This window comes from Microcaecilia unicolor, chromosome 6 (genome assembly GCF_901765095.1).
Source record: "Microcaecilia unicolor chromosome 6, aMicUni1.1, whole genome shotgun sequence".
NCBI lineage: Eukaryota > Metazoa > Chordata > Amphibia > Gymnophiona > Siphonopidae > Microcaecilia > Microcaecilia unicolor.
In genome coordinates this window covers 244,535,497-244,553,729 of record NC_044036.1, presented here as the reverse complement: position 1 = coordinate 244,553,729, position 18,233 = coordinate 244,535,497, and the positions used below count along the sequence as shown (strand labels likewise).

The following is an 18,233-nucleotide window of genomic DNA, read 5'->3' as shown; positions in this document are numbered from 1 at the left end:
CTTCATTACACATTTGTTGCCTGAAGGTCACCTTTCCCGCTACTTTAACTCAAAAGGAGAACATCCTTCACTTTACATCCACTTTGTGTAAGTGTTCCCTCACTCAAACTGAAACCTTAGGTAAACTGTCCTTTCTTTTAGTCAGGGATAGTCAGTTAAAACACCACCTTCCTTCAACCAAACTACTCTGAGTCTTTGGTTTAGATCTGAACTAATTCCTCTGCTTGGACATGTTGATTTCACAGATCCCCAGCCTTTATGGAACTGAAGTGGCTTTTTTGTCAGGATTTATTTTTTTGTGGGTGTGGGTTGTCTTAAATTCAGGACCTTATTCCAATCAAAGGCTTTTGCTTTAGTCTACTGAATGCCCTCAAGCAATGAAAGTGCTCTTAAGTTTTTTTAGGTACTAGTTCCATTGTTTCAGCTTTGCCTGTTCAGACTGTCCTGTCTAGTAAATACAAATAATGTAACTTTAAAAATCCTGTGTTTTTTTGTTTTTTTTTTTTTCTAAAAAAAAAAAAGTGGAAGCAGTGACTTTTTGACCTTGTTTAGAATTTTGAAAGCTGCTCCTCTCCTGGAAGAATTCTTTGCTTTTTGAGTTGACCTCTCTCTATTTAGGGACTATTTACGTGTTCATCCTATCACTAATGATAAACGGTGTTCAATATCGGGGTTCATGTGCCGCCTTCAGCAAGCCTGTTTTGGAGTTGCAATAACATCACTGCAGTTCCATGAGATCAAGTATTACCATGTTTCTCTTTAACAATTTAACAAGCATGCCTGGTGATAGTGTTTGGTTGTTTTCCAGATGTGTAACATGGAGAAGGTTCTGGCCCAGGCTCGAAACAGAAAACGGAGAACTAGCATTGAGAACAATGTCAAGGGAACGCTGGAGGCCTATTATATGAAGTGTTCCAAACCTGGAGCTACTGAAATATCCCAGATAGCAGAGGACCTCAACTTGGAGAAAGATGTAAGCTATACCAATGCTGACTTCCTTTTGAAGGGAATTTCTTCATTCCTTTTCAAGAAGGTCACATCTTCCATGGGGTACCAACGTTAAATTTAAGTAGCTTGTTGAAAAATGGAGTGTAAGTTCAGGTCCCTAGGATTTATACTTATGTAGGTCTAGAGAGAGAACAGAAGCTGCCACAGTGACCGTCTATTTGGGTATAGAAGAAGATGGACACATCTATCAACAGCAAAGCACTTGTGCTCCCGTCTTCATATCAAAATGTTTTTTTCTAGTTGTACACCTAGAAAATGTGTGTCGTGCATTTAAAAAAAAAAAGAGGATGCAGACTTGAGTAAAAGAGCCACAACGTTTGGTGTATAAAACCTCTTGTAGCTTGTCTAGCTGGACTCATCTTATGTATAGAAGGTGAAGCTTCCTAACTGGTTCTTGGAATATGGAATATTTGGTTAGTATGAAGTTAGAACTTTAATTCTAAAATATGTCCATCAGAATTACTATATACCAACTGGAGCTAAGGCAATTTCACTATCCTAGGACAGAGGAGCTCTAATCCAGTTCTTGAGGTCCACAACTCAGCTTGGTGTAAATGAATTTCCACAAAGAATATGGATGAGATTTATTTGCTTCATTGCATGCAAAGAGATCTTGTACATATTCAGTATGGAAATCCTGAAAACCAGGCTGAATTTTAGACTTGGAGGACTAGATTTGAAGATCCCTGCTATAGGCCATCTTCAGAACGCAAAAAAAGCAGTATTTATTAAAAACAAACATGGCCTGTGTTTTGGCTGTCATCTGCATCAGGGGTCAGTCGAGGGTTAAACAGACTTCAGTGGGTGGAATTATTCTCAGCAGCACAAGAGAATGCCAAAACATTCTCTGCTTTTTTTTTTTTCTCTCTGCATAGCTGCATAAAACCTTTGAGCATTTCCTCATACGGTTGAAGAATTCCACCCACTGATGTCTTGTCTTTTTTTTTTTTTTTAATCCTTAACTGATCCCTGATGCAAGCGATGGCCGAAACACGAGCCGTGTCAGGTTTTGAATAAATATTACTGCTTTTGATCGCTGAGTCTGCCTCTTGCTTTCATCTGTGGCTGCCCAATACCCTCATCTTACCTGACAACATTTTGTGTTACTCCTTCTGATTTGCTCGTCAAGCAAATGTTCAGCCTTGCACCCTCTTCAATTACTTTCCAGGTTATCCTACCACACATGCATGCAGACATATGATATAAAACTCAGCCATTAAAGATTATCCCAGTGTCATCCTTCCCAATCTGATCTTATGAAAAAAAACAAACATAATTGAACACTTTAAATATAAAACTGTTAAAGCGCAGGTTGAAGATTCTCTGAAAGGGTTGCTATTTTGCTTTGACTGCAGCTGCTCTTTGTAGAAGTAGCCTAGTGCTTAGTGCAGCAGCCTGATAACCAGGGGAACTGGGTGTGATTCCCACTGCAGCTCCTTGTGACTCTGGGGGCATGTCCCGTAATCCTCTTTTGCCCTAGGTACAAAATAAGTACCTGTATATAATATGTAACTGCTTTGATAGTAACCATAGAAGGACAGTGTGTCAACTCCCCTTCTATCCCAGAAAGTGCTGCCCATTTTGTGAGAGGGAGAAACAGGCAGAGACAGTCCAGAATTAAAATGCATAAAGAGAAATGGTCAAAACAAAATAACAGGTTAGAAAACATTTTTATGGATAATACTTATTTCCTTATCAGCAGATAAATCCATTAACTGATGGGTTATGTCCGCCTACCAACAGGTGGAGATAGAGAACACTGAAAAACCATAGTGCTCTATGGACGGCTAGCTCCATCTGCCTTCAGTATTGCTCTGTCTCCCAGCAGGTGTGGACGTAGCTTGATCAGCTCCAGGAAAAAATCTGTCTGGGTGGCTCCTGTGCTTTTGCCAGTTGAAGCAGGGGTGTTGTGGCTGGTGGTGCCCACTTTGAAGGCATATAGGTCCACCCTTTCCCTGCCTTACCTGTCCCCCTGCCTACCGGAGTACCTCTGTTGCTTCCTGCCTCCAACTTTCTTCACAGCGTTAAAAAAAAAAAAAAAAAAAGAAAGGAATACGCATTGGTTCTGCGTGGCTATTCTGCGCTATTTTCCACATGCAGCTTGACCGGAGCTCGTTTGACTTGGTCTTTTGAGGTGAGAGTGGTGCCCAGCCTCCTCCGGGGAGGTCCCGCGGACGCCGTTCTGATCGGGGTAACTTTTGGCACGAAGCCGCCATTTTACTTATATAATTCTGTCCGGTCGGATGATGGCTGCTGAAGTAGAAACACTGCTCCCGTTGTGGTAAACGTAGATCAGCAGCGGGGCTCTGTAAGACGTGCTCTTTAGATGCTAGAGCTGGTACGAGCATGGCGAGTGATGATTCTTCCCGCTCAGTGGGCGCCATTTTGGAAGCGCCGCACGCCTCTACCCTCGCTGTTGCAGAGGAGTCTGAGTGCTCCAGTTCCCGTTTCTCCTGATTCGGAGATGGAGGGTCAGGGTGAGTGTTTCTCTCTGGAGTTTGTGCTTTTAATGTATAAAGCTTTCTTGCTGAAAAGAGCTTTGCCACACGTGTCTGACACTGTGCTGCTACCTGGTTTCCCCCCGGGTGTTGATGGCCCGGAGCTGGCTGATTCCCCCTAGCGTTGGACGCAAAACACAGACAGGTAAATTCCCCATCGGAGAGTGGCGCAGTTCCCTTTTCCCCCCTGTGGTCGGGCGGTGTGGATTCTGAGGGTTCTGGCAGGGCCTCATGGACTGAAGAGCCAGAGGAAAGTACTGGTTTGCCACTGGATCTGGATAATCCCAATGCGGTGAGGATTTTCCACCGCGATGAGCTGCCAGTGCTCATTTCGGACGCCTTGCAGGCCCTCTCGATTGATGATCCTGCCAAGGGCGAGGCCTCCTCTGGTAATCTGAGGATGGCGAGTACTAAGAAGCCTGCTCGAGCCTTTCCTGTGCATGACTCCATCCAAGAGCTTATTTCAGCTCAATGATCTGAACCCGAAGGGCCTTTTGAAAGTGGCCAGGGCTATGGGTCAGCTTTACCCTCTAAGTAAGGAGCACTTGGCCCCTTTGGGGATGCCTAAAGTGGATGCCTTGGTCACGGCAGTGAATAAGAGGACAACCCTCCCCATAGAGGGAGGGGTTGCCCTGAAAGACATACAGGACCGGCAGCTTGAATCCACGTTGAAACGGTCATTTGAAATCTTGGGCCTCGCCTTAAGGGCGTCTATATGCAGTTCCTATGCTGCCCGGGCCTGCCTTTCTTGGTTACAACAGGCAGTGGAACAGCCCGCGGATGGTGCAGAGTCCCTCGCTGAGGTTGCACCGCGGATGGAGTCGGCCCTGTCATTTTTGGCTGACGTCCTCTATGATCTGGTCAGAGCTTCGGCTAAACAGATGTCTGTGGTGGTTGCGGCCCGTTGCCTTCTATGGCTTCGGCATTGGGCGGCTGACATGGCCTCTAAGCACAGGCTGGTGAAGCTTCCCTTTCGGGGCCACCTGTTTGGAGAGGAGCTGGATAAGATTGTGAAAGACCTGGGGGACCCTAAACCCCAGCGCTTACCCGAGGATAGGCCGAGGCCTTCTTCCAAGGGTTCTGTGTGGCCCTCCTCTTCCAGACCTCGCTTCCGTGAAGCTCGCAGGTATCACCCGGGGCACTCTGCTGGGGTTTCTCAACGTGCCCGTTTTCAGCAGAGGAACTCCTTTCGCTCGGACAAGCGTTCTGCAGTGGCCGGTTTAAGGCCTGGAGTTCAGGGGCAGCCCCCTCAATGACTGGGCGCCGGTCCATTCCTCGATTCCTGCAGTAGGAGGACATCTTTCCCTCTTTTTCTTGAGGAATGGACCAAGATTTCCTCCGATCAGTGGGTCCTGGACCTGATCAGAGAAGGTTACCGATTGGAATTCAGCGCCCTGGTGAGAGACATGTTTGTGGAGTCCCGCCCGTTTGACGGCAGTACCGCATCGGTGGTAGAGGAGACCCTACAAGTCTTGTTGCACCTTGGAGTGGTGATCCCTGTGCCTCCCGCCTAACGCGGCTACGGTCGCTACTCCATTTATTTTGTGGTGCCTCGAAAAGGCGGGTCTTTCCAACCAATCCTTGACTTCAGGTCAGTCAACGAGGCTCTAAGAGTGCGGCATTTTCGCATGGAAACCCAGCGCTCCGTCATTGCAGCGGTACAGCCAGGAGAATTTCTCACGTCTCTGGATCTAAAAGAAGCTTACTTGCACATTCCTATTTGGTCCCTGCATCAACGGTTTCTCCGGTTTGCAGTGTTGGGAAAACCATTTCCAGTTTCGGGCCTTGCCTTTTGGCCTCGCCACAGCTCCCCACACCTTTTCCAAGGTTATGGTGGTAGTAGCTGCTTTTCTCAGGTGACGGGTATCCGGGTTCTCCCGTACCTCAACGACTGGCTCATCAGAGCGGATTCGGCAGACCAAAGACATCTGGCCATAGCCAGAGTGATCTCAGTACTGCAATCTCTGGGCTGGGTTGTCAATATACCCAAAAGTCACCTGACCCCCTCTCAATCTCTCGGATATTTGGGGGTCCGGTTTGACACGGCCTCTGGGTTTGTCTTTCTACCCGACCAAAGGCGGTGCAAGCTTCAGAATCAGGTCCGTCTGCTCCTGCGGATGCCTCGCCCGCGAGCTTGGAACTTTGTCCAGCTGCTGGGGTTGATGACGGCCACTTTGGAGGTAGAGCCATGGGCAAGAGCGCACTTGAGACCTCTGCAGATTGCCCTGCTTTAATGATGGTCTCCAATGTCCCAGGATTATCAACGCAGACTCGCGTGGCTCCCTGCGGCCTGGCTCAGTATGGTGTGGTGGCTCTCCGACAGCATGCTGCAGCGAGGAATGCCACTGGCGCTTCCCTCTTGGTGCTTGCTGATAACCGATGCCAGCCTGGTTGGCTGGGGAGCACATTGCAAGGGAAGCTATGCCCAGGGCCTGTGGACACCCGCGGAAGCGGGGTGGTCCATGAATCGCTTGGAACTGAGAGCAATATTCCAGGCTCTTCTGGCCTTTCACAAGACTGGAGGGGCTGGCTGTCAAGAGTTCTGTCTGACAATATGACAGCTGTGGCCTGCATAAATCGACAGGGCGGCACTCAGTGCAGAGCACTGGCCGCGGAGGCCTCTCAGATTTGCCACTAGGCTGAGCTACATCTGCAGCTTCTGTCAGCAGCTCACAAAGCAGGTCAGAGCAACGTGCAAGCCGATTTTCTAAGCAGGCATCAAATCGACCTAGCGGACTGGGAACTGGCAGACTGTGTTTCTTCAGATCTGTGCCAAATGGGGAACACCCGAAGCAGATCTAATGGCGTCAAGAGCAAATGCCAAAGTCCCGTGCTTTTTCAGCAGACAGAGAGTTCCTCGCTTGGCGGGGTTGGATGCCTTGGCTCAACCCTGGCCTCCGGGCCTCCTATATGTGTTCCCTCCTTGGCCCTTGATAGGGCAAGTCCTCCTGTGAATTCGGCTACATCGAGGAGTGGTGATTCTCATTGCCCTGGATTGGCCCAGGCAGCCATGGTACGCGGACCTCCGGCGGATGCTGGTGGAGGCCCCTCTTCCTTTGCCTCTGGTACCGAACCTATTGATGCAGGGGCCGGTGACCATGAAGGATCCCTACCACTTTGGTCTTACGGCATGGCTCTTGAGCGGGCACAATTGAGAGACAAAGGCTATCCGGCAGATGCTGGTGGAGGCCCCTCTTCCTTTGCCTCTGGTACCGAACCTGTTGATGCAGGGGCCGGTGACCATGGAGGATCCCTGCCACTTTGGTCTTACGGCATGGCTCTTGAGAGGACGCAATTCAGAGACAAAGGCTATTCTAACAGTCATCTCCACTCTCTTGCAGGCCCGCAAGCAGTCCACTTCTGTTGCTTATGCTCGGATCTGGCGCCAGTTTGGAATGTGGTGTGTTTCAAAGGCGATCACACCCATGAGGGCTACAGTCTCACCGATACTGGAGTTTTTGCAGGATGGTTTACAAAAAGGCTTGGCCTACAATTCCCTGTGAGTGCTAGTGGCAGCGTTGGCATGCTTTCGAGGGAAGGTTTCTCGCCTTTCCCTGGCTGCTCATCCAGACGTTGCCCGATTTTCTAAGATGGGCGCTCCGGCTCTGCCCGCCAGTGCGGCTTGGAACCTGGGGCTGGTGTTGAAGGCTCTCCAGTGTTCGCCCTTCGAGCCGCTGAGGCAAGCTTCAGAGAAGGATGTGACTCTGTAAGACAGTCTTTTTGGTGGCCATTACATCGGCGAGATGTGTGTCTGAGCTCCAGGCTCTGTCCTGTCGAGACCCCTTTCTGCAATTCTCAGAATCCGGAGTTACAGTGCGTACTGTGCCTTCCTTCCTGCCTAAGGAGGTTTCAGCGTTTCACCTAAACCAGGCCATTTATCTGCCCTCCTTTACTAGGGAGGCATTTCCAGAATCTTTTGGGCAGTTACATCTTCTGGATGTTCACGGGGCTCTCTTGCAGTATCTGCAAATGTCAAATGACTTCAGGACATCTGATCACCTTTTTGTCTTGTTGTCAGGTCTTCGAAGAGGGTCTCCAGTGTCTAAAGCCACTATAGCCCATTGGCTCAAGGAAGTAATTTTTTCTGCGTATCTGCTGTCAGGACGGTCTCTGCCTGACGCATTTAAAGTGCATTCCATGAGAGCAATTTCCTCTTCGTGGGCCGAAACGGGAGCACTCTCTCTTCAGGAGATCTGTAGTGCGGCTACTTGGGCTTCTAAGCTCTCCTTTGTCTGGCATTACAGGCTGGATGTTGCAGCAAGCGGGGCGTGCAGTTTGGAGCGCAAGTGCTTGCTCGGGGAGTGACAGATTCCCGCCCTAACTAGGGAGTGCTTTTGTACATCCCATCAGTTAATGGATTCATCTGCTGCTGATGACAAGGAAGAGAAAATTAGGTTCTTACCTTGGTAATTTTCTTTCCTTTAGTCATAGCAGATGAATCCGTGATCCCTCCTTGTCTATTTGTTCAGTTGTTTCCTGCAGACATGTTCCCTCATTGGGAGAAGTTGGTAAAACAGTCTTCAGGATTTCTGTTCTGTTACAGGAGGTTGAGATCGTCCCTCCGTTATGTGATTATTGCTCCTGTTCTGGGGCATTCGTTCGCTGTGAGGAAAGTTCATGTTGTTCTACTTTGAGGATACACTCTGCTTTGGAAGTTTCAAATACTGAAGGCTGATGGAGCTAGCTGTCCATAGAGCACTATGGTTTTTCAGTGTTCTCTATCTCTACCTGCTGGTAGGCGGACATAACCCATCAGTTAATGGATTCATCTGCTGTGACTAAAGGAAAGAAAATTACCAAGGTAAGAACCTAATTTTCCCTTTAAAATCCAGAATTTTAAATAAAACTGAGTTTGAACAATTGATTTACCGCTCTATGCAGATGGTTCTCAAACCTGAAAGCACAACTGGCTGGGATTGTAAAAAGACTGGAAGCGGTGCAAAGAAAAGCTATGACAATGGTATGGGGTTTGCATTGCAAACTGTGTGAGGAGAGACTTGCTGACCTGAACATACCTGAACATGCATACCTTGGAGGAAAGGAGAAACAGGGGTGATATGATACAGACGTTCAAATATTTGAAAGGTATTTAATCCGCAAACAAACCTTTTCCGGAGACGGGAAGGCGGTAAAGCTAGAGGACATGAATTGAGGTTGAAGGGGGGCAGACTCAGGACTAATGTCAGGAAGTATTTTTTTCACGGAAAGGGTGGTGGATATGTGGAATGCCCTCCTGTGGGAGGTGGTGGAGATGAAAACGGTAATGGAATTCAAACCTGTGGGATAAACACAAAGGAATCCTTTTTAGAAGGAATGGTTCCGTGGAATCTTAGCAAAGATTGGGTAGTGACGCCGGTAATTGGAAACAAAACCTGAGCTGGGCAGACTTCTACAGTCTACGCCCTGATCGTGACTGAATAGATAGAGATGGGCTGGAGTGTAAATTTTAAGGGGCTTCGATGTTAGCTTCAGAACTGAGTACAAGAACAGTACTGGGCAGACTTCTACAGTCTGTGCCCTGAGAAAGGCAAGGACAAATCAAACTCTGGTATACATATAAAGTATCACATACCATGTAAAATGAGTTTATCTTGTTGGGCAGACTGGATCGACCGTACAGGTCTTATCTGCCGTCATTTACTATGTTGTAGTGCACTAAAATTTTATGAGTTGCCAAGATTGCAGCTAGTGCTGTCAAGGATAGCTACATCAACCTTTACAAGAATGACAGCTATCATGATGACTAATACTACTACTACTTAACATTTATAAAGCGCTACCAGGGTTATGCAGCGCTGTACAATATAACACAGAGGACAGTCCCTGCTCGAAGGAGCTTATAATCTAAAGGACAAAGAAGTGCAGTCAATCAAATTGGGGCAGTCTAGATTTCCTGAGTAGATGTATAATGGTTAGGTGCCGAAAGCGACATTGAAGAGGTGGGCTTTGAGCAAGGATTTGAAGATGGGCAGGGAGGGGGCTTGGCGTATGGGCTCAGGGAGTTTATTCCAAGCATAGGGTGAGGCGAGGCAGGGCGGAGCCTGAAGCTGGCGGTGGTGGAGAAGGGTACTGAGAGGAGGGATTTGTCCTGAGAGTGGAGGTTACGGGTAGGAGCGTAAGGAGATGAGGGTAGAGAGGTAATGAGGGGCTGCAGATTGAGTGTATTTGTAGGTTAATAAGAGAAGCTTGAATTGTATGCGGTACCTGATCGGAAGTCAGTGAAGTGACTTGAGGAGAGGGGTGATATGAGCATATCGGTCTAGGTGGAAGATAAGACGTGCAACAGAGTTCTGAAAGGATTGAAGGGGGGATAGGTGGTTAAGTGGGAGGCCAGTGAGGAGTAGGTTGCAATCGTCAAGGTGAGAGGTACTGAGAGAGTGGATGAGAGTACGGGTGGTGTGCTCAGAGAGGAAAGGGCGAATTTTGCTGATGTTATAGAGAAAGAAGCGACAGGTCTTGGCTTGTCTGCTGGATATGCGCAGAGAAGGAGAGGGAGGAGTCGAAGATGACTCCGAGGTTGTGGGCAGATGAGACGGGGTGGATGAGGGTGTTATAGACTGAAATAGAGAGTGGAGGGAGAGGAAAAGTGGGTTTGGGTGGAAAGACAATGAGTTCGGTCTTGGCCATGTTCAGTTTCAGGTGGCGGTTGAACATCCAGGCAGCAATGTCGGATAAGCAGGCCGATACTTTGGCCTGGGTTTCTGCAGTGATGTCAGGTGTGGAGAGATAAAGCTGGGTGTCATCAGCATAAAGATGATATTGGAAACCATGAGATGAGATCAGCGAGCCTAGGAAAGATGTGTATGAGAAAAGGAGGGGTCCAAGGACAGATCCCTGAGGAACACCAACAGAGCGGGATGGGGGTAGAGGAAGATCCATGAGAATGTACTCTGAAGGTACAGTGGGAGAGATAAGAGGAGAACCAGGAGAGGACAGAGCCCTGGAATCCAAATGAGGATAGTGTGGCAAGGAGTAGATTATGATTGACAGTGTCAAAAGCAGCGGATAGGTCGATGAGGATGGAGTAGTTACCTTTGGATTTTGCAAGGAACAGGTCATTACAGACTTTAGTGAGTGCCGTTTCTGTCGAGGGTAGAGGGCGAAAACCGGATTGAAGCGGATCGAGGATGGCACGAGAGGAGAGAAAATCAAGGCAGCGGCTGTGAACGGCGCGTTCCAAGTATCTTGGAGAGGAAGGGTAGGAGGGAGATGGGGTGGTAGTTGGAAGGACAGGTAGGGTCTAGTGATGTTTTTTTGAGGAGTGGTGTGACTACAGCACGCTTGAAGGTGTCAGGGACAGTTGCAGTGGAGAGAGAGAGGTTGAGGATATGACAGATGGGGGGGGGGTGACAGTAGGAGAGATGGTGTTTAGTAAGTTGGTGGGGATGGGATCAGAGGAACAGGTGGTGCATTTCGAGGAGGAAAGAAGGTGGGCAGTTTCCTCCTCGGTGATATCAGGAAAAGGGGAGAAGGAGGCCTGGATTGGTTGGTTGAGGGAGTGGGTTAAAGGGTGAAGAGGAGGAGGTGGCTTGGTAGTGAATTCAAGGTTGATCTTCTGCACCTTGTCGTGGAAGTAGCCAGTGATTGAGGAGAGAGTGGGGGGGGGGGGGGGAAGATGGGAGCGGAGGGCACTTTGAGGAGGGAGTTAAGGGTGGCGAAGAGACGACGAGGGTTGGAGCCGAGAGAATTAGTCAATTAGGTGTAATAGTCCTGTTTGGCAAGGAATAGGGAGGACTAGAAGGAGGATAGCATGAATTTGTAATGAATGAAGTTGGTATGGGTGTGGTGGTCAATTACGGTGTGGATGGGAATTGAGTTCGGCCAAGTTGTGCCTCGGCCACGGGGCAGGCAGGCAGTGATCCGCGGTTGGTCTCGGCGTCCCTTCTTTATGTTGATTATTGGCATTGTAAGAAGTTAAACTGCATTAATCTTGTATTAACTTGGGCCCAAATGCACAAAACTTAATGAGCCAGGAATGTGGTTTTTAAACTGGTTCTAGCTGGTTTAGTGAGCAAGGAGTACAGTGAGACATGCACAAAAGGGTTCTCCAAGCTCTCTTCCTATCACGGTAGCAGCTAACAAAAATGGAAAGAAAAGCTATTATAATGAGCTCATTATTATACAAATGTGCATGCAAAGTGATGCACTGTCGTCAATGCACAGAAACAGCTCCAACCTTTACTGTGGAAAATTTAACGGGAGGTCTGGAGCTGTTGGTTCTGGCAGTTCTTTATGGTGAGTGAGCTTCATACAACAAAATATCAGTGCAGAGAGTGCTGTAAGCAAATGCATTGTAACAGCAGGGAGTGCTTTTAACCAGAACACACAAAAAGTGTGATGAAAAATCCAACCACCCCGAAAAACTGTAGGGAGTTGGTGAGTCCCTGTAATGGGAGGAAAGGATCCTGCTTCAGCTGTCTGGGGCCAGGGAGATAGAGAAACCAAGCTGATAAGTCACACTCTCAATTTAATTTCTTATCTACTGTTCAGGTGACAACTTAAGTCAGTAGCCTGCTGCTGGTTCAAATGCACCTCTAAAGGTCTCCCTAAATGAGGTAGTGCCTTATCGCTCTGCCTGTGCTGGGATTCCACCTTTGAAAAAGTGTCTCCTATTCTCATTGTTTAAGTGAGACCAGCACATGTGATCATTCTTGAATGAGAGCTGAAAATATTTGCTTACAGCTGGCTGCCCTTCCTGTAATCCCCTAGGCTATGCGAGCAGTCTCAGCAGCCCTGAGATGGGCATCTCTAGCAGCTGACTGCTGTCCACCCACCATAAAGACATTTTCAGTTGGTAGAACTTCAGATCTCGTCGGCCAAGAGTAGAGCTTGTGCTTGCTAACCGCCCCCCCCCCCCCCAAAAAAAAAGGCTACCTCTATTGCTTTGACGCAGCTCATCTGAGTGTATGAAAGCTATCTTTAGCGTGTACAGAGCAGTCATGCTTACTGCTTGGCTGCTCTGCCCTTGCTCAGCTGACTGACTGGCTTCCCCCCCTCTATGAAGGAAATCGTATGCAAATGAGTTAATGAGGAGCAGCTCATTTGCATGCGATTTCCCTTCTTGCATACCTGGATTGTTTTTCAAAATCACTAAGCATCGATGGGGATCGGTAAGGTAAAGGCTTTTGCATGGAGTTTAGTGCATCTGGGCCTCATTCTTAAAGTGTTTGTATAAGTTGCACAGTACCTTGAGTAAATCCAGGCACTTGCTAGATGCTTTGGTAGGTGAGAGCAGAACTTAAAGTAGGTGGAGGTAAGAAGGGCAGCCACCTAGGGCAACAAAGCCTTTGTGGGCCAAGTAATAAGTAACATGTAGGTATGTTGGCAATGGAAGAAAAATCTGGGTGTAGCTCTTCTTTAATTGTGGAAAGGGAAAAAAGTATAGTGTGTCAAAAATGGAAGGCGGGTAGAGGTATTAGGGGAAGATTGGGAGCACCTGTGCCATTGTTTTAGCAGAATGTACTAAAATGCCTAATTATGACTAGCTGAGAAGACCAGAATTTATGGCAACTTTGTGTTTCTTACCATATTTTTACATAGGTAGTCCGTGTGTGGTTCTGCAACAGACGTCAAAAGGGCAAGCGAGGGTTGCTACCTAATATGGAAGAGAATGAGGGAGCAATGTATAACGTGACTCCAGCCCTGGCACCTTCATCAGCTGCCTTCACCCTGCCCACTGTAATGACATCACAAGCATATTCTACAGCCCCACTGACAGTTCAACCCACGCTGTACATGCCAGCCTTTCACAAGAGCGAGCTCTTTCCTCCAGCTTTGCATCCAGGAGTTTCTATGGGGAACCAAGGCAACTAAGCAGTCTGGCTCCTAGGCCGGAGCATGAGAGGGATCTGCAACAATTCTTTTTGCTCAAACGTTGAAGAGCAGTGTAGATAGACATGACTAACTTCTGACAGATGAGTTCATGAAATGGAATAATAACTACTGCACCTTCCCGAGAGAGTCTCTATCCAGTGGTTCTGTTTACAGAAGTGCTTTTATGCAATATCCAGAGGGGTGGGGGGGCTGTTCCATTAAGTATGCCTTTTGGGATATGAGGCAAAAAAAAACAAAAACTTGCTTACCAGTTTGTCATGATTTCAGTTTGAGGTATTTTAAAAATGAATGTTTGGTGTGACTGGGGGATATTATATGCAGGTTGCATCCTCCATTTGTGGCTGCCTGGCTGGGGATGAGGGAGGTGATTAGATGGTGGTATGATTATATATCAGTCAGCCCTCTAGCTTTGCATCAGATCCCCATGCAGGAAAGGAAGAAGAAAATTACCTATATGTTCTATGTTCTTGGGGGGGGGGGGGGATTTTTAATAGGTATCTTGGTTTACCGTGAGAAGGGTAGAAAGTCCTTAATCTGTACTTTGGTTACTAAACTATGCTGTACTCTAGCAGTGGGCTGACATAGTAGAGTAATACATTTCAGTGCTGTCTTAAGATTATGGGATCAAATATGACCGCATCAGGGTGTTTCTAGTGGCAGAGCACTGCTCTTATTCCTTAGTGACTGGTTTGTTAGTTTCTCAGAGCCACTGTTCTCATTGAGGTGGGGGTTCATTAAACTTTGTAAGCTTCACACTTGGTTTTGGGGGTAAGTATAGTGATTTCTGGTTTCCAGGGCTGTGCACACTTTTGCCATCCCTGTATATGTGCATGCTTTGTACTTACAACTACTTTTAATGGACAAAAAAAAAAGGAATTATAAGCCAACTACTCTAACTCTGCATTTGTATGAGACATATAAAAAAACAACTTTATGCCTTCTACCTTTTTTTTTTTGGGGGGGGGGGGCTGCAGTAATTATTAAAAGTTAACAGGTTCTTTTAACTGTTAAATCAGACTTAAGTTCTATTGTGCTTGCATCTTGTCAGACAGCAGCTAGGCCCGGTCACTAGAAGATACCCACCAGGTACCAAAGATTACATCTGCCTAATAATCGTGGATTTTTCTGTCTATCCTAGGGCTGTTTTAATCTCTCTTTTAAACCTATTTGTGAATCTTAACCACATCCTGTAGTAAAATTATATAGCTTAGTTGTAGAGTGAGTAAAAAAAAACAAAACAAAAAAAACCAAAACTTTATCTTCTGCATAAGAGGTGCGCATTGTTCAGTAGGAATTTTAGCAAAAACTGTTGGAGTGTCAATTACCTAACCTTATAAAAAAATTTTTAGAGAGAGGATGGTAGATCTTCCCTCTCATTATTGCATACTGTAACACGGTATGCAATGATGATGAGAGGGAGAGCTACCATCCTTTTGCTAAAGAAATTTTTCATAAGGTTAGGTAATTGAAGCTCTGATAGCTTCAATTAAAGGGAGACCTGGCCTGAACCCATGTGACCTCTGGTTTAGTAGTAGTATGTGGCAGGCCCACCCCTCAATGAGGTGCTGTATGTTTGAGTTCATTGAGGCTGTTGGTGATGAAGAATGCTATAACATTCTCTCAGAAAGTGTAAAGAGAAGCTGCTCTGATGTTTATATAGTTACTGCTAGTGTCCAAGGATAGGACAATATGCACCTGACACTGCTGTAGAGAAGGGTGGCTCAAGCCTGTTAGCAAAGGCCTTTAGAGCTATTGCTATTCAGCATTGAAGTAGCTGACCAACAGCAGCCATCCGATACCTGTCAATTGTTTATGTTCCTGGCACTAAGGTGCGCTCACGTTATTTATTTATAAATTTATACTTTCTTACACAATTAAACATGTATTAGAAACACATTGCATAACATTGAATATTAATAATAAGGTAACTTTAAGGAAATCAAGTTATACAATTCTTTAGACCATAATTAAAATATAGAAACAGAGGGGGGGGGGGGGGGAGTGATTAAGACAATAGGCGATCAAAACAAGCAACTTTATCTAGTATCTTTCATTTACTCTTTAGGTTTAATGGTTAGCTTTTTCATTTCCAAGAATGTTTTAAGATGTTCTGGTTCATAAAAAATATACTTATTACCCATATATTTAATCAGACATTTGCCTGGGTGCGCTAACAAATATGTTGCCCCGAAGGCTCTAGTCTCCTCTAAAAGTAAAAAATGTTTTCCTTTTATCTTGAGTTGTCTTACAAACATCAGGATAAACCCAAATTCTTTGACCACAGAAGGTCTTTAAGGAATTCTTGAAATATATCTTCAACACTGAGTTTAGGTCTTGTTCAAAGACAAATGAAACCAGGAGAGTTCTACGTTGCTCTGTTTCAGATAATGAAGTCTTTAATATCAATGAGAGATCCAATGGGTCTTGTTGATTTCGTTGTAGAAGATTGGGTTCGCTTGGATATGTCATTTTATCACCACTATTACCAGGTTCAGCTGAAAAAATCGGTAAATAGTAAATTTTATTTAATGGAGGTATAGCTGATACTGGATATAACAAAATCTCTTCAAAGTATTTTTTTAAATAACTCAGTAGAACTCAGCCCTTGCACCCAAGGAAAAGTCAATCATCTCAAATTCAATCGTTTATTAGTTTTCTATTTGCTTTATTTTCTTATGTATCATGTTGTTGTCTTGTATCAAAATATCAGTTGTTTTTAAAGTTTTTACTTCTAGGCGCTCACGTTTTTAATACGTGCTAAATGTTAGAGATGCCAATTCATTCTTATGAGTGTCTTTAACATTTAGTGTGTGCCTTAGTAAAAGACCCCCAGTGTTTGGGGTTGTGGACATCATTACCATTTGGAAGTAGTAGCATTCAATAATCTCTGCAGGGGCAACATTGCGCCTGTGCAATTTGCTTTAATGCAGAAAATATAGTAATGTGGCTAGATGGCTTATCTTTGAGGAAATTGTTGGATGTGTTCCTTATCCATATGGAAAAATGCTGGGCAAGATAGTAAATGTCAGCAGATAAAGACATACATGGTTCATGTTGGCTGCATAGGGTTTGCTTCTTCATGAGTTAATACTGGTATACTTTCTTTGTCTCTCCCCCTGCCAATTCTGGGGCATAGACTCTAGAAGTCTGCCTGGCAGTGGTCTTTTTGCTGAAGCTGCTGTCAACTTTCACTCCAGTTGTGAGGTTGCTTTAATTGGATTCCATCCTTTTTCTATATGTTTCTCTGTTTATCTTGCACATTCTTGATCCATCATCATTTCTGTCTTCAACAACCTCTCACGGGAGGGCATTCCAGGGATCCACGCCCTCTCTGTACAAAAAAAAAAAAAAGTATTTCCTGACATTGCTCCTAAGCCTCCCACCCTACAATCCCAACGCATGACCTGTAGTTTCTACTGCTTCCCTCTCTTTTAAAAAGACTAGTTCACATATTAATACCTTTTAAGTATTTAAACATCTGTATATCTGTATTATATCCCCCTATTGCTCCTTTCTTCTAGGGCAGTGGGTCCCACACCTGGTCCTGGAGGCACCCCAGTGAGTCAGGTTTTCAGGATATCCATCATGAATAGTTGAGAGAGATTCTTGCATGCACTGCCTCCACTGCATGCAAATCTCTTTCATGAATATTTATTGTGGGTATCCTGAAAACCTGACTAGCTGGGGTGCATCCAGGACCATATATGGGAACCACTGTTCTAGGGTACAAATATTGAGGTGTTTGTCTTTTCTCATCTTTGCCACAAACTCCATATTTTTTGTTGCCTTCTTTTGAACCGCCTCAGGTGTTCTGATGTCTTGAGTGAGAGAACATCCTACAAGGTTGAACACAATGCTTGAAATGAGGCCTCACCCATGACTTGTACAAAGCCATTAACACCTTCTTTCTCCTGCTTATACCTCTCTATGCAGTCTAGCCTCCTTTTGGCTACAGTTACCGTCTTGTCACATTGTTGCAAATTTTAAATTCCCCTGCAGCCTGTGGCACATGCATTAGAGCAGGCTTCTCCAGGGTTGGCCCTTGATGCCTGTGAAAGGCTAGATTTTCAGGATATCCCTTATGCATATGCATGAAAAGATTTGTATGTAGTTCTCTCTAATGCATATTCAATAGGGGTATACTGGTCTGGTTGCAGCCCTTGAGGACTAAATATGGACAAGCCTGCATTAGAGAATAAGAGAATGGTGGACAGGGGCCAGTGTACTGGAACTTAGAAAGCAGGTAGGGCAGAAGCTGTATGGAGTTGTGGGAGGCAGGGGCAAGGCCTTAAGTATATACCCTGTTTCCCTGAAAATAAGACAGTGTCTTATATTAATTTTTGCGCCCAAAGATGCGCTAGGTCTTATTTTCAGGGGATGTCTTATTTTCGGGGAAACACGGTAACATGATTGGATTATTGCAGTTCTTTACTCCAAGGCTTACCTCAATATCAGCTGCAGAGGCTACAAGCTGTTCAAAATACCGTACTACAGTAAAATTGCAGTTTCTTAGAGAAAATGGCCACTGCAAGTTTTAGCAGTAGCGTCCTAGAATTTCAGCAGCCTTTTTAATTTCACAGCAGCAGGACAAGAAGTCAGCATTAAGTAAATTAAGGGGAAGCCTTGATACAGCTTGGTGAAACGTCGGCACAACAGTCCCCCTACAACAAAAAAGAAGGAGACTGAGCAATACAGTGCACAGTATCTCCATTTACCTACCGTAAGATAAGTACAGCATTCTAAGTAAGCTTAATCCTTAGGGTTCCTAATACCCCCTTCCCCCCATGTACTCTTCTGGTGGTACACTCACCCAGTTTTAAAGATGTCAGGAGGCTGCCGAACGTCTGTGGGGAAGGGCAGTAGCGGCTTGACTTCAGCCTTTCCCCTTCAATG

General features: G+C 45.8%; 1 protein-coding gene across 1 annotated transcript in view; it reads left to right on the top strand.

Annotated features, from left to right (window-relative positions):
• The window catches only part of LOC115473199 (POU domain, class 5, transcription factor 3-like), a 33,029-nt gene extending 18,755 nt beyond the window's left edge, over nt 1-14,274 (top strand). Inside the window, exons 5-6 of the mRNA XM_030207963.1 lie at nt 809-973; nt 13,047-14,274. Of these exons, the coding sequence (XP_030063823.1) occupies nt 809-973; nt 13,047-13,319 (438 nt within the window). The 3' untranslated portion in view covers nt 13,320-14,274. The remainder of the gene's footprint in view (nt 1-808; nt 974-13,046) is intronic.
• The last annotated feature ends 3,959 nt before the right edge of the window (nt 14,275-18,233 follow it).